This window comes from Serinus canaria, chromosome 5 (genome assembly GCF_022539315.1).
Source record: "Serinus canaria isolate serCan28SL12 chromosome 5, serCan2020, whole genome shotgun sequence".
In the NCBI taxonomy this organism is placed as follows: Eukaryota; Metazoa; Chordata; class Aves; order Passeriformes; family Fringillidae; genus Serinus; species Serinus canaria.
In genome coordinates this window covers 11,724,406-11,747,657 of record NC_066319.1, presented here as the reverse complement: position 1 = coordinate 11,747,657, position 23,252 = coordinate 11,724,406, and the positions used below count along the sequence as shown (strand labels likewise).

Below are 23,252 nucleotides of genomic sequence, written 5' to 3'. Positions count from 1 at the left end.
GTATTACAGAATACTGTGAGCTGCGGTGATTATATAAAAGGGATGCAGCAAAGGCAGCATAGCAGAGGGCAAGTGAAATGATTCAAGGACTCAAGAATCTCAGCTTTTCAGAAATGGAGGGAGAAATGAAGATTTCTATCTTTTGAAGAGGCAGGATGAGTACAGAGCCACTCAGATGTCTGAGAAAAGCTGTGAAGATGAAGGTATAAAGCAGGAAGGGTTCCTCAGATGCAGAAGGCAAATGGCTGCACCTCCAGGTTTGCACCACAGCCAGCACAGGGACAAACAGGCTCAGACACAGCTCTTGGGAAGGTCTCTGCACTTCCTCTCTTTGCTCCACACACCAAACCATCCCCTTCAGCCATGAACTGTCAGGCAGGAGTAAGACACAGCCTCCAGCCAAGCACCTCAGATTGGGTAGAGCTGGTGAAGGTATGGGACACCCTGGCCCTGGCTGGGGGCTGCCCATGGAGGGTCTTCAGCTGTCTCCAGCTGGAAACAGGGGCTGGTTCTGCTTCCCTGTGCCTGCAGCACCACCAGCTCCCTCTGCACTGCTTCCCACAGGACAGCCAAAAGGCTGGAGGCACTGAGCGCTTGCAAGAGCTCTGCTACCCCACAGCAGAGCTGGACATGAAACCCTTCTGAGCCCTCTGCGTGGACTGTGGCACAAAGAGGAGAAATGCTGCACTCACCATGTGCCAGTTCTCTCACTGGATCTGGCTCCTGGAGGCGCCCTGTGCAAAACCAGCCAAACCCTATAAGACTGGTTAGAAGACTTAAAACGAGTTCATCAGTCATCATGTCAAATAAAGACCAAATGTTGACAAGCCCTTACTTAAGTAGTTAGAAATATTCTTCTGTGTATATTCTAAAAATGGCAGGTTCAACATCCCCCCTGCATCAGTTCTTCTGACTTGGAGCCAGTAATACCAGAAACCCACAAAAATCTCAGCATGCCTGGTTTAAACTCATGCATGCATGCCCTTCTCCTTAGTGACTGCACTTACCTCCTCCAGAACACAGATCCAGTTTACTTCCACATTTCCAAAGATACTGGAAATGTGCTTTGTTGTATATCTCTTTGCTAATATTTAAAAGTATCACCATGTGCCTTATTTGGTTTGTGCATTGTTCCCAAATTGGTTTTCTCTATTTTAGAGGAAAAGCACCGTATCATAATAAATTGTAGATTGCAGAGTAAATCAAGCAAGGGGGGAGGTGAGGATGACATATTAAATTGCATAAGTGATACAAAAAAGCACAGCCAGATTAGCATTTGATGCAGTAGAACACAAAATCTTACTCCTAAAGTAAACTGGAAACAGACTGACAGCCAGCACCCATGCTGATCTGCCCTTGGGTCTGGCGCTGCAGAAAGAATCACACAAACTTATATGGGTGTTTTTTGCAATTCAACATGTAGCATTCACACCTGAGATCTGGAACCCAGAATTTCATTCCACCATGGATTACCAAAGTGCTGCTGTTTTGTGAAAGCTACTGTACTCTCATTGCACTTCTCAATCTTCTTCTTGATGCTTAATTCAAACATTCTAATTTAGAGGCTATTTCTTACTCTTCTCTAGGTATACACTGACCTACAAAGTACCAAGAAAATAAAAACACAAGCAGGATCAAGTCCTGTTGGGTTTTTCTTCCTCCTTGATGTCTTAGGGATTTCTTCCAGGACACAGAAAGTATTTTCAGCATTTATTTCATGAAAATCCTGCTATTCAGCATCCACAGGATGTGCAAAACATTTCCTTCACTGGGTAGGCATCTCTCCTGAATTCAAGGGTAAACACTTAAGTGGAAGGAGTGCTCTGAGAGCTGGCAGGGAAATGCTGAGTAAACACAGCCTTGCTATCAACACTGCTCCTTTAATGACGAAATCATTCAGATGTTAAAGTTGCCTCAAGCGCTTGATCATGATATGCAGTGTGAGGAAAGTTCAAAATCAACTCCTCCTCCTGCATTCTCATACAACTTCAAACAGTAATAGGCACTTACCTGGCTTGCTTTACAGATCTTGCTTTGATAAGCAAAATTTTAACTAGGTTAATACCATTTTAAATGTATTCATTTAATTGAAACAGAATGAGACTTGTCACACTGTTCACAGCTGGTACTGTAACAACTCTCATGACCCTCCCTTGTAGCAGAGACCAGCGTAATCATCTTCACAAGTGACATGTTCTGCAGATCTGATAGAAACTTGAGCCAAGACCAAGAAATGTTTTTGCTTTCTTTGGTTAGGCATCATGAAGGAGCATTCTATGGAGAGTCAGTGCTGCAAGCCCACAAGCTGAATGAGAACAGCACACACTGAGAAACCACAGGTACAGTTCAGGATTTGGCCAGCTCAAATTTTTATTTGGTGTGGGAGTAGGGTGGGAAACAAGTCACCATTTGAGACTAAGACACTTGGATCTAATGCAGTGATGAGGAAGGAGCCAACCAACCTGAGCAGAAAAAAGACAGGATGAAAGGAAGTAGCAGCAAACACTGAGTATCCATCAAGTGCAGCACTGAGTATCCATCAAGTGCAGCATGTCCACAGCTCCTCAGTGCAGTGTTTAATTTGGTAATAAGTTTACAGTGGCAAGAGATGGTGAAAATATTTGTCTCAAGAGGCAAACAGAACTTTGTTTACTGTACAGAAAATGGATTCAGTTGTGTACAGTGAAACATGCCACAGCTAAACTACAGCTGTGACCACAAGGCAGTGGCCCCTCCAGCCTGGGAGCACATGTGAAGTGAGGACATGACTGTCAGTCTCTGGTGTCATTTTTCAAGTCTTGCAGATGGAAACTGTCTGACTTCATAGCTGGTAACCTTCAGGAGACATCAAAATCATTCCCTTTTCCTCCACCTTGGCTGGCGCAGCGGTTGCCATCAGCTTGCTGAGGATCCTGCCAACACATATTTTTCTTCTGAGAGTGACCACTGGCAAATTGCAGCTCTGGATGTGAGCGTGGCCCAGTGCCCATGGGGAACACAGAAATTGCACTGGGCACAATTAAAGCTGAGCAGTACATTACTGCAGCATGGCCTCTCTGCTTGCTCTAACTCAGAGCCTCTCAGCATTTCCAGCATCTCTTCTTCCTGGATTTGTTACTACAGTTGCAAGGCAAAAAAAAAAAAAAAAGAAAAACACCCCAAAAAACCAAGAAACACCAAGGTTTTAGTTTAGCCTGTGATATTGGCTTACAGCCACATTGCACTCACCCCAAGACAATCCAGAAGAATCCCTAAGAAATTGCTCAGGGAAATGTGATCTCTTTAAGACAGATGCACCAAACCCTTGGGATTGTTCAGTTGGGAACAGCACTGATGTCTCTATCAAACCCCAAGAAGGGTCTCAGTGCTGTGACTGTCACCAGGAAGGTCTTCAGCATACCAGGCATCACAGGAGGCAGGAAATCAGGAATCCCCTTCTTCAGCAACATGCTGGCTGACTTACACTAGCTGGCCCCTGTGTCCTGGCTGAAGTTTTAATGCTGGTGGGGCACCTTCCCTGGATGCTCCATCATTTTGAGGAGCCACTGGCTTGGTGAGCAGCTGACAGGAGGTCAGGAGCACACCTCAGCCCAGCCTGTTTTCTTTCCATAAGGTGCTCAGCAGAACTTTCACACGACAGCCTCGGCTGTAGTAGGAGCAGCAGCAGTGCCTGCTTTGGTCCAGACCCTGATGGAGCAGGAATACACCAGTCTGCAGCCTGGCATCGCTCCCCACTGAGCCCATCTCTGTGTGAGGCAGCTGCATTCAGCAGGAAGTTTTTAAAAGCTACTCCAATGCTAGAAACTGCAAGTGTGACACCACAAACCCCACAGCCTTGTGTGAGTCAGCACCATTAATGCCATTCCCACATTAATTCATGATGCCTTTGAACACTGATGCTCACATGAAACCAGGTTAAAAATCTTCAATTCCTGAAAAAAGGAGCAGTGATAATGCTGCACCAAGCTAATTTTATTTGGTCTGGGGTTTATTTTCCCATTCAAAAGAGCACTCTGCTGCCATTTCCACTACAAGCAATCCCATCTCATTATGATCAAGCCCACAGGGTAGACTGTGCATAAGGGAAAGGAAGGAAAGATTTTGTGATACTTAGAAGCTGCACTTGCTGAAGAACAGCTGCAGCAGTCAGTATCCCAAGCATGCTACCACAAGAATTATGTTTCTCTCCCAACCTCCCCAAAGTATTTAATTCAGGGCAGAAGGGGTAGAACGTGTTCACCTTTGAGCTCCCTTGCCACAAGCAAGCATATTCATTCAGCTTCCCTATTTAACTAAATGGAGTTCACACATGCTGCAGGATAAAGTTACCTCTTGCCATCTGAAAGCAGTCCAATCAATGCTGTACACAGAGAGTAGCATTTGAATCAGCCTTAAGTTAATTCTTAGTCGTCGAAACTGTGACAGCATGCTGACCCTTTCAAGTCAACTGGGAGCAGGCAATCTTTGCAGAAGATCCTCAGGCCTTTAATCAGATTCTCAGTGGGTTTTAAAGAGATACTACAGCATCAGTTTGTAAACATCTCTCTAGTGAAAATAAAGATTACTTCTGACCTAGCCAATTACTCAGTCCCAGAAGATATATCCTAGAGTTATAATTGAACGAACCATAGGGAAAGAAAATACATTGTAGGTAGGGGGTAGCGAACCCAAATCCCAACTTAGGATGCAGGCAGCACTGTATCCCACAAAAAGATCAGATAGAGAATGCAATGATTATGAAAAAAAGTCCATTAAATCATCTGGTCCTTTTTCCCACCATAGCAAGATTGCTGCTCTCTTGAGCATAGAGCCCTACTAAGAAGATTGCAAATTATCAGCTCTTCCTGAAAAGCAACTGCGATGGGGAAATACAAGATCGTTATTTTGAGAAGACCCATAATAGAAGGTATTTGTTTACCACATCACAGAGAATCTGGAGTGAGATGCCAGCTCCTGGTAGCATGGATTTGCTGCAATACGAGTAAGGAAGGAGAAAGAAAATGCTGAAGAAAGAAAACAGAGAACCTGTGCTCAGCACCGAGACTGTCAGAGACATTAAACAGTCTCTTGTTGCTTTACTTTAAAACTGTGCTTGAGCATGAGGAGCCACTGCACTCCACTGTGGAGAGATATAATTACTGATTTAGAAAAAAAAAAAAAAAAAGTTATTTATTCTGGAGCTATTACAGACTAATGTGTAACAGACATCATCTGATGGGCCGTAAAGGCTCCCAGGGCCATTACAGCCACACAGGTCAGGACCCATTTGAAGGGTTTAAAGTTTGTGGATCACTGCTCTCAAGCTGAACAGCACAGGCAACACCTGCACACAGAAAAGCTAGGGGAGACTTCTGGGAGCAGCAGCTGCTTATGCGTTTTCACACTCAGATCAAACCAAATCACATCACTGAAAAGAAGTTCAGAACCTGCAGACATGGCTTTTGCCATTCTCATCAAGGAGCTCACCCGTAAGATTGTAGCTTGTGCCTTTTTACTTACTTATTTATTTATTTTTAAAGGGAGCACTGAGGAAGAAAATGACACTATAACCTCCATGCTTCCCCATCAGGGCCCCCCTTCTTTTTCACTTTCACAGAAAACTAAAATTCCCAGCCAAGTGACAGGTTTATAAAATTTTAATAGGGAAGAAAAAGGTAACCTCAGGCAGGATCTTACGTGCAGACTTTCGCCATAAATGAATGTTCATGAAAATACAGGGGTTTTATGGAAACATTGACAGAGCTTCACAGGCTGTGACATAAATGCCTCAACATGGACTGATGAGAAGGACTAGTGGGTCCCAGCTCCTGCAGCCAGAGGCTATTGCACCATCCCTTTCTCTAACCCAAGCAAGTCAGCTTCATGCCTCCACTACCCTCTGAGGAAAGCAGATCTAAGAGGCCCAGCAGCTTTTAAACTGCTAGCCTAGAAACATTGTTAGCCATTTCCAACTACTTGTTCTAATGGGGTAAAAAGTCCACTTCATCCCTGGTGTTTCCCCTCCCAGAGTGCCTGTCCAGACCAGTCAGCCTTGATTTTACAAAGGCAGATGAGTTGAAGCACAGATTGCTCTTCATGAGCATCCTCTCTGCCCCTACTTCCCTACTTCTGTCCTTTAGCTTGAGGGATTTAGCAAGTTACCCACACCAGACAAGGTCACCAGTGCCTCTCTCCAGCATTATTAACAGGAATCATTATTAGCAATCTCTTGTTCAATTCATTCCAGGATTGCACTTGCCTTTTACCACCTACTTGACATCTCAGTCCTTTTGAAGTCAACCACCAAATGTCCAAGCCACCCTTTTCATCCTCTTCTGCCCTTTCCAGCTGGTGGTAATTTCTGCTTGTAGAGTTTCCAGTGATCCCCAAAGAGATCAGCTGGGGTTCCTGGGCTCCTTTTCTTACTGTTGGGAGCTTCACACAGGAATGAAACCAAGGGGCAACAGCGCACGGCTTCAATCCCATTCCCACCAGTCACCTGCACCACAAAACCTACCAGTGGTGGTATTCTACCATCAGGAAATCTGTCCTTAGTGCTCACAAAGTAGGTATTCCACCCTCTGTACTAAAAGCTTGTCTCGCTGACTCCTGTTGGAAAGCAGAATTCATGGCTTTGGTTTCAGGATCTAAAACACTGCTTCTGAAGACAGTGATGCTTGAGGTTCATTTCCCCTCTTCTCCCAGGTTCAGAACAGAACCATTATTTCTCATTCACAGAACCAGAAAGAGATGCCACAAGGAACAGCCACAGGCTGTTATAGACTGTCATTTCTTGAAGCAGCAGCAATCTAAGAGCAGTGCTCCATAGCTAACGTAGCACAGAACCAGAATGGTTAGGGAAATCTTATATAACAATCCTGCACAGAGTTAAAGCAGTTTGTTACTTTTTTTTGCCAGTCATTGAGTGTGTACAAGCACTTCTGGAAGTCAAAACTCTGCCTCTAGAAAACTTGAAGCTTCTTAATTGAAAGAGAAATATGGGTAGCCAGGAATGGTACCTGTGCCATGGATAAAACCAGTGGCTCTTTCAAGAGTGACAGAGACCTAAAGTGGCCAAGACCCAGCTCCACCAAAAAGCTCCTCCTGATCTCTTCAGAATTTAATTGGCATTCTTTTTAGGACACACACAAGGCAGATTAAAGAAAAACCCAAACAGTGTGCAGGGTGGAAGCACCATTACATGGTATTAAAATGTCAGAGGTTTGAGCTCTGTGTTGGTTTAGTCATGAGTTACCAACAACCACTGATGGCAGACATAAAGCTTCCCTTAAATTATTAAGCATAAAACAGCAGACTGTAATATTTTGCTAAACCAAAGTACAGACACAGACAAAGATGTCATTTCAATATTTGAAACCAGCAAGTTTAATTTAAAATAAGAGCAAACCAATAAGCTCAGAAAATAGCAATGTGTGAGAGGAAAATTACACTGCTAGAGAAAAAAGTGGAAGGACTTAAGAAATTTATAAAAGTAATCTCCAAGTGGAAATTAGAAATCAACCCCTAGAAACAGAATAACACAAAAGAAATATTACTGTCCACTTTCTAAATCAATATAACACTGCTACACGACAGAATTACCATGGTAACTCAAGTAAAAAGAATAAAGCAATTCTTATTATTTCAAAATAAAATCACAGCCTGAAGCCCAGCTTTTATTACAACTGCTGATAGATCGCTGGCTTGTATTTATCTGAAATATTGCTTTTCAATCAGCTATTTTATGAATGTACAAATTTCACTGAGCAGCCCACTTAGACCAAATGCTCAAAACCTGCCCCCCCAAAAAACTAGTCAAGGAATCGATTATATATATATGCATTTTTTTTTTTTTTTTTAAGGGAGCATTACTATATACATATTCTTTTTCCACTCTATCCAAGTTAAAGAGAGATAAGGAAATGAGCGAGAGTAAGTTAAAACCTCGTTTAGTCCGACCTCTTTAAATTCCAACTTAGATTCCCCGGAAAAACACAAACAACAAAAAGGCAACAGAACAACAGTAATACGAAAGAACAAAGAGGGATAACAGCATACCCTAAATACTGCAGCCCCGCTCAAGGACAGGGAATGCGCGTACATCAGGGGGTGTGCACAAACACACACATGAGAGGAGGCACATCTGTTCCCTCCTGATCAAAGGCAGAGAGAAAACACTGTCTAAATACAAAGTTGCTCAAGGACGTTTTGACTTGCCCTGCTGGGTACTTCAGACTTTTCAAACATTGTTTGTACAGCTTGGAAAGTGCATCAAGCTCAGGATCCTTGTCTGCGTTTCAAGCGCGGTGAAGGCACAGCTCAGCCGAGTTCCCGCACGCCCCCGCTGCTGGTGCCACCTTTTAAACACATTAGTGCAAGGGGAAAACCAGCAGGTCACCTTCTGCTCTCCTCCCCCAGACGTTCAAAAGAGCATCGATCGGCACCTGAAAGCCGGGCTTAAAAATAACAGGCTCCTCCTCAACCCGCGGCCGCAGCAAAGAGCCCGGAGCCGGAGCCTGCTATGGGGCAGAGCTCCGCGGGGCTTCGCAGCCAACACACCACAACCAGCGACTGCTGGCTGAGAAGTTAAGGCACCATCTACCCAAAAAATATAAAGGTCACTGAGGAAATGCCTGTAGAGCATGAGGATGTCTTACAGCACAGCCTTACCCCGTTTTTTTCTGTTGCCCCAGAAATGGGAAGAGGGGGATGAGACCCACGGTCACGGCAGGAGCAGGAGGGGAACGCGACAAATGCTCACAGTTATGGCAGCAAGACAGGGAAGGCTTTTCTTCAACAATTTGCAATTGCTTGGACTGGATCTCAGGGATTAAAAACACCCCCAAAATTAGAATTGCCAATTGAGAGGGGATCAATAAAACTGCCCCCGAAACAATTAAGGACAGCAATGGCTTCAATAGCACTCTGTCCTTCCCAGGAGATCCAGAAGTTATTTCTCCCTTCTTCTGCAGAGGTCTGACTGCCTAATCCAGCATGGGACAGCTGGCAAGGTGGGACCCAGGCCCAGCAGAGAGAAAGTAGAGAGGAACAAACCAGGGACACCTAAAACACAAAAGTCCACCCAGGCCTCATGGGGGTCAGGCACATCCCCCAGATATCCAGGCTGGAGTTCTGGGGGATGATCACTTGGGGAGCACAAATTCCTCAGTACTGCAAAACACTTTGAGGATTAAAAGCAGCAGTGATATGCCAAGTATCATAGCTGGAAATAAAGACAAATGCTGCAACAAGAGCAATAAGCCACCTGCCAGCTGTCTTTTATATTAAAATATTTCAGTGTTCTCAGAGCTGCTTAATTTCCCATCTCGCTCCAAGTCCAGAAGAACTTTGTGGGTTGCTAGCTTTGCCATGCAACAGTGACATTGCTCATTATTTTTAAAATAGATTTAGAAGCTGTGATCACACAGCTCAATCTGAAAGTATGCACTGTTTTTTAGTATAATGTGGTCCTTTGCCATCTCCTGCAAATGGGTTTAAAAGCAGTGGTGGAAACAATGTGTGCTTAATCTGAATGTGGACTGCAGAAAGGTTGCACACTCAAATATCCTGTTTTATGTGGTATCTGGTTGTATTTTAAAACACTTTTTAGAGACTTGGAGCCAGCTGAGGTCACAAACAATCACGCACAGATTAGAAGAGGGAAAGAAGCTGGGGGGAGTGATGGGGAGCCCGCTCTGGCACACTGAAATAGGACACTCTAAATATCACTTAATGTTTCTTTAAAATAAAAACTGGCTGAAATAGTAAGCTTCAGAGAAACAATAAATGCAGAGGTGGTTAGAGAGTTTTTATTCAAATAAAGTCTTGCCCCAGGAGATGGAAGTTGAGTCCTGAAATACAGAGATAGGATTTTACATGTGCTAAAAGCATCAGTGTGACACTTTTTGGGAAAAAAAAAAAGGGGGGGGGTGGGAATACCTTCGTTGTTATACATGACAAAATAGCAACTAAATGTTTGCTTTGATCCCAGCGTGTAAAGGGTGAAGCTTTTAGGCAAGGAGCGGCAGGTGATCTCAGCTCTTCTGCAAGTCCTAATGCTCCTAAAAGCCACTCTTCCAGTTTCTGTAATTGGGCATCAGTAGTTAATGTAGTATTGACTGCATTACATGCTCCTGTGCATCCTCTCACTAATGCCAATTGCATCACCTTGTACATTTACCATATTGCTTAGCCAATAGCTGTTAAAAGCAATCCAAATCATGAATCATATAGGAAACTTTTAGCAAGACACGACATCCAAAGGAGACAATTTACAGTTGAGTTAATCTGGGTACATTAGCGAGACATGGATTCAGGAAGACAGACCAATTTATGTTACTTTGGTTTTACCCTTTATTGCTTTGTATAGGCAAATGAATGGAAGGGCATGGAGTAAAAACAGATATAAAGGAGTCCTTTTCAAAACAGATCTCTATTCTGTGCAGACAGGTCAAAGGGTTTGAGACTGATGCTTATTTAGGCTTTCATAACTGTAACAGGGTACTTACAGAAATCATTTTCCACAAAGGACTATAAGGATAAATATATAATGGATCCTAATAATGTTCACTACCCACCCTCACTGCAAGTACATTAATGCAGAAACCTGGCTGCTCACAATTACCCAAGGCATGGCCTGTGCAGGAGTCACCTGGCACCAGGAATGCCAGGAAGAGGCTTCACACAAGGCCCCAGGCAGGTCTGCTCATGAGCTCAAGGCAGGAGGTGCTCTGGGAAAGACACCAAGGCTCACCAGCTCAAGCCAGTCCTCGGCCCAAACATCTCTACCACATCACTTGTGAGCACACAGAAAGTCCAATCTTCTCCTCCCTACCTGCCTTGAAGAGATTGCATCTTTTTGAAAGGTATACCCATTTCTCTGGAATGGAAGGAAAGGATACAAGTGATAAAGAGATCTTGCTTAACCCACTTCAGCTGCAAGGTAGAGCCAACAAGGAAAGAGATTAGGAGCGAGTTCCCTCTGAAAAAGTACATTTTGTAGAACAATTTCACACTGGATGCTTGACCAAAAGATGCATAGCAAATCGACATAGCCCCTTTCTACTGTTCGGATCAAACTCTGTAGCATCAGTAAAATAGAGATGGGAAGAAAAAAAAAAAAAAGAAAAAAGGACAGCTAGGAAGTATGCTGTTCCCTCAGCTTTTGTGGGTAGGGAGTCATTTGTAGTATTTGTGGAGGGGAAAAAAAGTGGTAAAGGAAATCTAGGAGAAATAATGGCTGATCAGCCAAAAACTTTACAAAAGAAAAACTGAACTGCATCCTTAAATATTGGATTCCAAAATACTGGAAGCTCTGGTGCTCTAAGCCTAGTTTAAAAAAAGATCATGATTCCCCTTTGAAAAGCTTCCAGAAGTCCCTTCGAAAGAGTTGCACATGCAGGGAAAATGCCAAAACAAAACATTTTCACTAGCTGATCAATTTAAACAGCTGTGGTAAAGCTGCAGCCACTGGCACCATCATTAACAATTTAAAGCATGGCTGCTTTTGTCTTCCTTCCCAGTTACATTCTCATTATGCCTTTTTATTTATTAGAAACACAGTTCTCCGGAATACATTTCTATATCTCAGATCCATAATAAACCAAGTAGGAACATCCCTGGCTTCTACTCAAATGGATGTTGGCGAGAGGGTTAATTGTTTAATTCTGGTCCAAGTTCTCTGCAGTTCAGTCATGAATATGCAACAATCATCCACTTTTTCTTTAAGAGAAACTAGAACTGTTGATACAAATTGTTTAAAAAGAAGACAAATAGTACTTTCACTGCCCAAATCACCCTTTTCAGAGTTTGATTAGCACACAGGGAACTCTGAACATTGGTCTAAAGAATTCAAAAATGTTCAATGAAACTTAAAAACCCTCTAAATTTGGACACGAGCATCCATTATCTGCTTTGATACAGAATGTAAGTAGAAAGTAGTCTGCAAGAACATTCACTGGAGAGTTGAACATCTGATTGCATGGATAGCACCCCACATCGTGCTTGGAAACTTGGCTTTGGGAGTCATCCCACTGGAGGACAGAGAAAACACACACACAGAGAACTAAAAAAACAGTAGCTGTGTTGAATTCCTCTCAGATAGGTTTAATTATGTTAATCTAATAGTGAATAACTTTCATTTCAAAACGCCCTTCCCTCCACCCCCAAGTCTTCAGTGAATAGGAGCTACATTCACTGAATAAATCATTCCCTGGCAACAGTTACGCACATTTATTGAAGTTGGGGGCAGTGATTTCTATAGGGTTTAAAACTATGTCTATGTATTCTAAATGATGACAATTCTGTCCAATTTTTAAAAGATATAGACCCATTGGAGTTTTATAGTTCAGCATTAAGCAGCATCTGCAGTGCCTTCTTTATTCTTGTACTGCAACACTTAATGCTTGATGCCATTATTCTGATTCTGAATTGATTTCAAGTACAATACCTTATTTGCCATAAACTTTCATATTCTTTACCTAAGTAGGACTCCTCGCAGATGCAATCAGTCATAATGCTAAAAGAACAGTTTGCCTTTAGCAGAAATGTTCATGCTAATGACAGCGAAGCAAAACTTTGAGCAGCAAGCATTTTTCCAAAGAGAATAAAACCATCTCTAAACACAACGCCTGAAAACCTTAAGAAAGCTTCCAAATGAAATCAATTAATCCTCCAACCATGATAAATTTCTTAACCATTTAAGAAACGTATTTCAGACTCTGCTGTGACCCTTTATCACCAGACCTAATGGATTACTTTATTAATAATGCACTGCTCTTAAAAGGAATTTTTCTGAAGATTCTACCATAAGAGAGCATTTTTGGAATGGCTATGACAAACAGGCTGACATGTTCACGTTGTATTTATTAAAGATAATAAAATTTAACACTAACTCCAAAGAAGACGAATTATGTTCTGCTGCCAGGGTATCAAGTACACTTTCTACTGCATTAAACCAAAATTAGAGCAAACTGATTTCCAAGAACAAGCTGCTTCCTTTGCCCTATTACCCAAGTTGAAAAATGTCCTTGCACTGTTTCAACGCTTGTTATGTCAACCAGGCAATTATCACATGTCAACAGCATCTGGGAGTGAAGTAGGATGACATCCTACCCAGATCCTTCAGCCATCTAGTCTGAACAAACACTAGGAACTGTTTGATCGCCTGCCATACTCCTATACAAAGCAGTTTGCTCCTCTTAGGCCTGCTGCCTCCTTTCATTCCTTCCCACAGGATGAGATTTCTTTAAATGGATACCTAGGTTATCAGCTCCAACTACAGTAGCCTCCATTTCTTGAATAGGTTTAGGCCATTACTTTACTACCCCATGTTTCTGCCACGCTTCCATATTTGCCATTTCAGGGGCAGAGGGCATCTCCAGGAAGAACTACCTCTAGTTCCACACTTGGTCAGCTTTGGAGAAACAGTCCAAATGGTTTTTTAGTCCTTTATGGCCAAACCAAGTCTCACGTTCTGCTGCCAAATGTGCTCCAATTTTATTTAGAATACTTCTTTGACAACTTTTTATCTCCTCTTCATGAATATTTTAATCCATTACTATAATTCTGAGTCACAAAAGGACACTGTGTCATGAACTAGAGCCAGTCCAAACCTCTAAATCACACCAAAACCATATGTGTGAAGATCAAGCCCTCAAAAAACCAACAGGTAACTCAGCTAGAGTGGCAAAAATAATGAATTTGGTAACCTTTATAGGTCAGCTTTGGAATAAGATGATGTCTGGGAAGATGTGTAGGGATTCTCCATACATGGTAAGCTAGACACCAGTGGACCACGGAGAAGGTCCGAGGTAGAGTGGCACAGGAGATAAAAAGGAAAAAGAGAGAGAGCTTCAGGAACATTAGGCAAGTGAAAAGTTAAATTCCATGTCTCGTGAGGAAAAGCCACCGTGCCATCTCCCTTTCTCTCTCTGCATGACTCCTCAAGAGGCACACCTGAGAAAGGTAGGCTCAAAGGAAAACAAAAGACACCAGCAGCACGCAGAACGCTACGCGGCACGGCTTGTGTGCATCATTGCTTTTATCTGCAGAACAGGATTGCCTGGACCTGGGTTCCTGGAGATAGGTGTCTCTCCATATCCATCTACCTATCCAAGGGTACCTCCATATGGCAGCTGGCACAGTCCCTTGTGAAGCCAGCCCACAGCCCTGCTGTCCTGGCCAGGGCGCTGTGGCACAAGTCCTGTCCCTGACATTATATAATCCATTTCTCTGCTTTTCCAATTCCAAATGCTGGGGTTTTTTACCTTCTGCGTGGGGCAAGATGGGCTTTCACACAACAGGGAACCCAACTGCTGCCACTAATCCAGTTTCCAATTACCTAATATTCATTTCCCTGAATACCTCCCATCAACCTTAGACCCATTGTCCAACCCCAATGCACACAACCACTGAGTATCTACGTTTTTCTTTTAATTTTTAAAGAAACGATGAAATTTTCTTTCTATATAAAACCAAGGTACACGTTTAATGGAGTCCTCTGATATTTTACTCAGCCTACTCTTGTGATCTGTTTAATCAGAGTTCTGCTCAAAAACACAAAGGACCCATGATTTGGGGGGCTCCTGTCTATGCAAACATCGGGATGAACACGCAGCTGATCAGTGTTTTTATAAGTGCACACACACTCCACAATTTGGTTGAAGGATGCAATGTCTGGTTAACACAGCACAAGTTAGCTGAAAAGGAAACTTTCACCCCCCACACACATAACAAAGAGCCGTGATTTCTATTAGTGCATTTCATACCATACATGCTGATTACCAGGCTGTGCTTCATTGTTAGCAGAGATTACAGCTGGGATAAGCTGCAGCTTTTTCCTAATTGCTATTATGATGACTGAATTTTTGTTTTGTGTCAAGCATTATTCACACATTATACTCCAAAATTTGATCCCTCTATGATGCATTATTGATTCCATGCAGGCAATCATACTGCCGCCAATGTGAAGAATTAATTTGGGCTATTCTACTTGATTTGCATTGCTCCATCATAGCAGAACATAGTTATGTAGGGAGGCACAAATTGAAAAGATTTAACAAAATACAGAAAATGCTGCCGCCCTTTAAAAGAGATGAATCCTAAGGAGGGGAAAAAAAAACCCAAAAAACCCAAACCCAGCACAACACGTGTGGTCCAGCGAGAAATAAGGTCAGTCAGCCAAATTCATCTTAGTCAGAGGAAGGTTACAAGAGTAGCCTTATGCCTCTAATAAAGTAAACTAGCTTGCTTCAACTTATATTGCCAAAGAAAACAACTGAACACCTCTGAGAGTGACACTGCTTCAAAGCCTTTGAAACCCTGTTAGCTTCATTTGTTTTCCCAGCATAAGCAATACTCAAGCACTTAGCGTGTCTTTTATCCACAGGCCAGTCAACTGCAAAGCTGATCTAGAAGATGTGTAACAGATGCTCCACATCTACTCTTTTTTTTCAAGTTCTACTGTGCTAACAAAGGAACTTACAATATCTTAGCAGAAATAAAGCCCATGATTTAGGCCTTTTTCTCCCCACGAATAAGATTATTTCACAGTTTTGAGATGCCAACTTAATTAGCACGGGATAAATTCAGACGGGCATGACAACTTATACAGGGACTTTGATCTCACATTGGTCAACTCTTAGTCCAAATCTGATTGAATCTGCATACAAGGGGGCACTGATAATGATGCTTTTCTGCTTGGTATCATATTTTAAAGGTGTCAAGTCTTTGTGAAAAGCTTACTTTTTTTTTCTAATAGTCCCAAATGCTTCATGAAACAAAACCTCACATGCCATCCCAGAAACTGGATTCGAATTCTACATGCACGAACATGCCAGAGGGAGTATTTTAGAAATCAAACTTACAATGAGGTAAGACCTCAAAATTCTAGGTTTAAATACTCCCTTTTTTGGGAGGCAAGGAAAGGAGAGAGGGAAGAGAAACTTTAGAAGACTTGTTGTCTTTCAATAGTCGAGCCTTCCTAATTATTCTGCAGTGCAGTACTAATTCAGTTGTAAAATACTAGAAGACAGATATGGGTTGCGGAATAAAAATAATATAATTTCAACTTAATAGCATTGAGCAGCTTTCAGTACTAGTCACAAAACACAGTTAGCATGACTCTGACACAGGAAAGTAAGTGACTTTGAATTACAAGTTATTTTTCTCATAAATATTTTAAAAAGCAATATATATATTCAAGTAAAATCAATGCTACTGCCAAAATACCCAACTTCCAATTTCTCCAAGCTCTTTTTCTCCCTGTGAAAAGCTATTTCCTGTCTACAGTCTTACAAATATTCAGTAGTTTCTGTTATTTTCGAATGGCAACAGCCATATGACCTCTATTTTTTAAACACTTATAAAGAGGTTCCCAAAATAAATTTTAAAAGATCAGGGAGGTCCATTACATGGCCCACTTCATCCATTTATGCAGGAGGAATGAAATAAGGAGATAACAGGTAGAAATGCCTGTTAGAAGTGAAGAGGCAGTTCCCACTTTCCATGCACAAAGTGCCACCAAGGCGGAGGTCCTTGGCAAGAGGCAGCGCCATGGATGGAAGTCCATGTGGATGGCTGCAGAACCCTTCTGCTCTGCCTCAGTTTTAATCCTTGCTTTCAGTGTACAAGCTATGAGGGAAGACCTAAGCCACAAAACAGCCTCAGAAAAAAAAAAAAAAAAAAAAAAACAAACCACCTCATTAAAAAGTTGTGATTGAACTTACCACCTTCATCCCAGAAACTACTGATGACTGAGCAGTTAAGTTGCACACCCTGGCAGGCAAAGTGCAAGAGATAGCATCAGGTCATTCAGGCTGCTAACTAACACTGATCTTCCTCACATCAATTTGCTCCCCTTAAGCATCCTTGATAAGGACTAGTCAGCTTAAAAAAATAAGCATATGTGAAGTCCTAAAATCAGTCAAGCTCTCCTTCAGCTTCATTCATGAAATTACATCCCAAATGAACCTCCAATTCTGCTATTAAAAGAAGGGAGTAAATTCTTAGAATAAACCACCTTTTTTTTTTTTGCCACAGAGGCTTATTAGCTTATTGTCATTATGTTTATAGCTATGAAGAAAAGCTGTGAGAAATAGATATTAAAGGCGCACATAAAAGAGACCAAAATGGCATGCAAATGAAAGGGAAAGAAAAATCTCAAAATTAGATTTACAATAAAAGCTGGTGAAATAAACAGGCTAAAATGGATATATTAGAGCAACTTGCAGAAAGAAAAATCTGCATAGATGTAAAAGAAAAAAAAATCAAGCTGTTTCTGCTATGTCCTTCAGCAAAGAGAGCCCGGAGTAAACCTTTCTTGGCTGTCCGATCATGTCAGAGACGAGATTAAAAAAAAAAAAAAAAAATAAAGAGCAAGCACGCTTTTACCTACACAAGAGAAAAACATCAGAAGCTCAGAGCAGAACACTCTGAAATGCACAGCGCACATCTGCTTCAAAACTATTTATTTCTACATTTGGAGCACACAGAAGACACAGAGCACAGGCTTACACAATCTCAGCCCACCTACCGTCCTCCTTGTCCAGCACCATCATCTCCGCAATCAAGAAAAGTCCGGGCACAGATGCTTCTTCTCCAGCAGCCTCCGCTCAGGGGAGAGGAGAGCAAGTCTCTGGGAACACAAATGAGCTACGGTACAGCTGATCGTCCTTTAGCAGCAAGTGAGCTCTAATTACCCAGTTGTCCAGCTTTTAACCTAGATTGCACTCAGTTAGAATTACACTCAGAAATAAAGCACTTTGCAGATACAAAAGCAGTCTCACCTACTTTTGTGCCTCAGAATTGCAAGGAACTAAAACTGCAATTTAGAAAGAAGGGGGATCAGAGCTGTTTCTTTGGTTCTCACCTTCTAAATGGCTCAATTTACACAGTATAATCTATTTTAATGTAATTGCCTTTGATAGCTCATAACCCTGGCTGTTGCAACTACACAGCTTTCAGCCTTATAAAGTGTTTTCCCTTTGGATTTAAGCTGAATCTAAATCCGAAATTACATTCACAGAGGCTAGAATACCTAAGCCCGACTAGTGCTGCCTCTGCCTCTCAATTGGTGAGCCTTGCACACTTGCGATGAATAAATGCACGCGTTTCCCAGGGCCCCCTCTGGAGCTCCTGCCGGGATTTCCTGGCGGAGCGCGGCTTCCCGGCTCAGCAGCACCACCTGCAGCCCGCCCGGCCCCCGCCCAGGTGCCGCCGGCCGCGGGGCCACCTGCGCCGCCGCCGCTTTCTGCTCGTCGGGGCCGGGGCCGGGGCGCGGGGATGCTCCGGCTCCGCTCCAGCCCTGCTCCCTGCGAGCTGGGATTGTGTCTGGCACCACGCAGCAGCTCGGGCAGGTCAGAGGCTCTCAACTCTCCGCAGCTGATGCCGGCTGAGTTACGCCAGCTCCGCTGCTCCCAGCTACATTTCACACATCTCTGGTGACCTAAAACTTGATACTAATTTTCTGCGCAAACATTTTGGGTTTGTTTTCCCACGTTGGTATTAGTTTCAGGGTGTACTCCGGAGAGCGCAGCTCCATTTTCACTAGGTCGATATTAAAATGAATTTACCTAATCAAAAGCGATACAAACACTTAACAGCTTTGCTCCACTTTTCAGAAATGACATCAATGCTCAAATATAAAGTGACAAGTTGGGGGCCCACGTCTTTTATGCTACATCCTGCAACTCTCTTTTCTTTTTCAGACAAGTCATCTGTTGTCTCCACTGGCTCTCGCAAGGATTGCGGGATCAGGCACTTCGCTACCAAGATAAACAGCACCGTTTCACTCATCTCAGTCTTTTAATCTGAGAAAACATTTCATTTCTGCTTTAATGATACTTCTTCCTCCCCTTTACAACTGATACAACAGCACTCTAAAGAGCATTGATAGCGGGCTCAAGTTATATATCCTTAATACCGATTTTTAATTAGATTCCTTATCCCCAGCTGAAGTGGCTTTTCCTTCCCCCTTCATTCACAATACTTAATCCTAACAGTCCTTGAGAATATTTGATGTTAAATGTATCAGTTTACATTGAGCTGTTTTCATCCAGGGCTTCCAACAACTCCTGTTTCCTGGTGATACTAGTTTGCAAGTGCTGAATATGTATTTCAGCGTAAGAGTGCAACCACCATAAATAATCACTTTCTTTTAGGAAGTGTCACAAGCTAGAAAGAAGGAGGACTTTATCCCAAAGATTAAAGTCTAATAGTTAAAAGGATCCATGCAAAAACTAACAAAGCCACAGACTTTTTTAGATTTGAGGCACTTCACCACTTCTAATATACTATTGGCCTCCATCGGAAAATGGTGAACTCCAAAAACATTCCATCTTTCTGTCTGTGTACTTTTCAACCCTGCGCCTTCAAAAAGGACAGGCTTACCCCAAAATATATGGTACAATTTAACTTCCACTATTTGGTAACTACAAGAAAGGCAAGGTTTTGATAAAAATGAAGTTAGCCATTGTCTGTCACAGCTGACTTCTGCAGCAGAGCAAACTAGCAGACATAATGCACTCATGAAAAAATATGCAGTACCGGTCAATGTACATTTTATTCCTTTACTGCTCCATCGTGTCATAGAGGCTGGATTACTCCCTGTGCAAACAGATTTTTTTAAACACTTTATCTGCTTACTCATTTCACACACCAACAATTTAAAAAAAAAGTTTTCTAACCCCCAACACATTTGTACAGCAATTTAAGTCAACTACAATTAACACAATCTGTTGGAATTAATCACGCTACCTGATGTCAGTTTACTTTTTTAAGCAGAAATCTGGTCTTTGCGATCAAAACATTTACGTATTTCAGAAATATCTTCACTCTCATTATCTTGAAATATATAAATGCGTTGCACGGTGCGTAGGTTGGCTTGCCCACAGCAAATTCTGCTCTGATTTACACAGTGGAACTGACTAAAATGAGAGCCTTGAAGTTTTTCTCTTTCAACCTTTCTCTCCCCCACCCCTCTCGTCCCTCTCCTCTCAGTTCCTAACATTTGTTTGGGGAAGATACCTGCCAGAGTTCCACATTGAACCAGTATTTTCTAATATCAAGTCATGTTGCATCAGTCAAGTTATATTATGTCACTTCAAACATACAAAATGCTGTTACCTCCCTGACATAACTTGACGTGATGCCACAACACATCAAGTCAGAAACATTATTATTGCTGTTATTTTTTCAGCCTGCCCCTTCATCCTCAATGATATCTGTGAAGATCCACAAAAAAGTATTATTGAGTCTCTACTACTTCTCGGCACCACAGAGCGCGCTTGCCAAGGAAGCTTTTTGCTCACAAACCCGGAGTGGAAACCCAAATCCGCAGTTCTCGCACTGCTGGGGCAATCCTGGTGTCACACTGGGGCTGGCACACAGCCCTAAGGCCCCAAGCTGAAAGAGTGGGCAGCTGCTCCTGAGGCCAATGGCCATGGCTCAGCTTCCCAAGTGGCCTTCAGGGATGCAAAAGCAAGGGGCTCATATCTACAAGGCAGCAAACGTCCTCCTTGTGATGCACCAGGGCTTCTGGGAGGGGTAATCCTGAAATCCTGCCTTCTCTATGCAGTAATAACTATGAATACCCCCACCGCTGCCAGAGACCTCAAAAGAAGAAAACCCCTCAAAGAAAAACTCTACATGGCAAAGCCCCTTAAATCAAGGGGAGAATTGGATAGTAGCCACAACACTGTGATTTTTAGATGGTAAAAATCACTCTGGCTTCTGGGAAAGAGAAAAATAAAAGGAAAATAAAAAGGGCCATTTATGGGAGTAAAACAGACTCATTTTTATTAACAAGCTCATTCAAGCTTGATTTCAAAAGGAATTGGTTTAGCTAGCAAAAGCTTCCATTTTAGTCCATTTGTAACCTATGCAGGTCCAGCATCCCCTTTTAACATTCACAGATGAGCGGGCAAGTGGAGCCCATTTGAATCAGGCAGAAAGAAACTTACAAAGGTAAAATGACCTCTTCATAAAAAGAGTTTCTTCTCTGAGTCTCACCTTCTGTCCCCTATTTCTCCAGGGCATCTTTAAAAGTGACCATCATTTCTCCTCGAGCATAACTACTCCATCAACAGCACAGGAGATTCCTAGGCATTACCGCACCTTGTTGCTCTGATCGTCACAACACCCTCATCAGGGGTTTGTTTCCTACTTTGCTCCTTTTTTTAAGTGCACCTACTTTGCTCCTTTTTTAAAGTGCACTAATTTCCTCTTTACCTCTCCCATCCACCACCATTATTCCCTTTTATACACAGCCACTCATGAAATCTCCTGGAAGGAGGCTGTTGAGAACTGTCTGGATAATCAAGGGTTCTAGTTTCATTTCCTTACAGCACCGTCAGGCCGGCCCCGAGCTCCTCGTGTTTAATGAGTATGTCTGAGGCACTTGAAAGAGCCCAAACACCCCTATTAGGGAACCCTCTTCAGATCTCGGTCTCTCCTCGCAGCTCACCTGTGCCTCTCGCCCCTGCAATGGAGGCAGCATCCTGCTGGCAGCCTGTCAATCACACGGGAACAGACACGGGCTGGCAGGCACCCCCTGACAGAGAGTCACCGGCATGAAGACATCACCCGGTTATTATTATTAAGGGGTATTAATAGAGACGTTAAGAGCCCTTCCTCCCTTTTCCTCCAGCAGCTGAGCAAAATTCAGGGGACTCTTGCAACGCAGGTTACCCCTGAAAGTGAGGTCGGAGAGAAACACAAACCTTGTTCCACACACCAATAAGAAATTACCAATGTTTAATTCCTCGGTCATTACTTAACCTTTTTACCTAAGTGCACAGGGAGCAAGGGATGAGAAAAGTCTTTCTACTGTTACCTCTCACTGACCAGTTAGATAAGTTCATTCCTGCTTCTCCAACACACGCGCTTTCCACTGGAGCACTACAGACCCCATTAACAACACTCCATCAGATTGCTTCAGAGGGCTTCAAGAAACTGGAGGAAAAAAAGATGCTGGGAGAGGGATTCTCCGAGGGCCCAGAGGCATGTGACGAGTGTGCAGCGAGCTCCCTCCCCACGCACCTCTCCGGAGCAGCGAGCATTTAACCTTGTGGCTGTCAGCGCTTCGGCCCCCTCCCACAAGCCAGCCCGGGACTGCTCTTCGTGCCCCGTCCCACTCGGCGGTGTCGCGGCGGGCAGACTCTCCCCGTTCTGAGGCAGAAACTCCAGATCAAAAGACAAGGGGAAGGGGAAGGAAAAGAGGTAGAGGGGAGGGAAAAAAAAAAAAAAAAAAAAACAGCGAAGGAGAGCATCTCCCACTTGTCTCTTGAGCCTGGCATCCACTTTTCCGAGTTGAAGCCCCCGCCAGCCCGGCACAGGGACGTTCTGTGGCCATTTACACAAGCAGGCAGGGCCGCCCTGCCCGCAGTGGGAGCGCGGGGCGGCGTTCGGGCACCCGCGGCCTCGGCAGCCGGCGGAGCTGGCCCGGCGGGGACCCACGCTGCGGCCACCGGCGCTGATGGCGGCCCGGTGTCGGGGCTGCAGTGTCAGACCCTCCCCGGCCAGCCGCAGACGCAGCGGGGCTGCGGCCAGCCGCTGCTGCGTCCCCCAGCCGGGGACACCCGCCCCGCCCGGCCCGGCCACCGCGGAGAGCGACCCGCGGCCGCGGCGGGGCCGCCGTCCCGGGCGTCCCGGCCCCCTTTGTGAGCGGAGCGGTGCGGGACAGGCCGGGCGGCAGCGCCGTGCCGCGGCGCGGGGCAGCTCCCCCGACCCCGCTGCCTCCCTCCGTCCCCCCGTCCGTGCCTCTCCGCCCGCCGCCGGGGCGCCCGGGCGGGAGCGGCGGGCCCCGCGCCCCGATCCCACCTACCGTCCTCCTTGTCCAGCACCATTGTCCCGGGCGCCGAGGGCGGCCGCCGCCGCCGCCGCTCCGGCTCCTTGGGGCGCTCCCCCTCCAGCCGCCGCTCTCGGCTCCGGGGCGGGCGAGGCGCCGGGCCGGGCACCGGGGCGCTGCCGAGGCGGGGGCAGCAGCGCGGCCGCCCCGGCGCTGCCCCGGGACGCGAGTTTGGAGCGGGGCTGCGGCGGGCTACGGCCGCGCTGGGCGCCGGAGAGCTGGAGCCGGGCTCCTGCACCAGCCGCCTCGCCCCCGGCCCCGCCGCTGCAGCTCGAGTGCCAGTTTAGGGATCAAAGAAGAAGGGAAGCGGGGGGGAGAGAGGAAAAAGGTAAGGGAGGACCAATATCGGGGGCTGCTCCCCCTGCTCCGTCCTTGCCCAACCTGCGCTGTCAAAAATTGTCTTAATGTAATCGCGTGTGATCGCTCA

The 23,252-nt window shown here is 44.4% G+C and overlaps 1 protein-coding gene across 2 annotated transcripts in view; it reads right to left on the bottom strand.

Annotated features, from left to right (window-relative positions):
* Positions 1 to 22,882, bottom strand: part of LMO1 (LIM domain only 1) — a 59,812-nt gene extending 36,930 nt beyond the window's left edge. Inside the window, exon 1 of one of the 2 annotated variants that reach the window (XM_050975379.1) lies at positions 22,802 to 22,882. In XM_050975379.1, coding sequence (XP_050831336.1) covers positions 22,802 to 22,823 — 22 coding nt within the window. In that variant the 5' untranslated portion in view covers positions 22,824 to 22,882. Of the gene's footprint in view, positions 1 to 17,512; positions 17,653 to 22,801 lie in introns of those variants that run through there. The other variant, XM_009102244.4, reaches the window with a different exon arrangement.
* Positions 22,883 to 23,252: the final 370 nt, after the last annotated feature.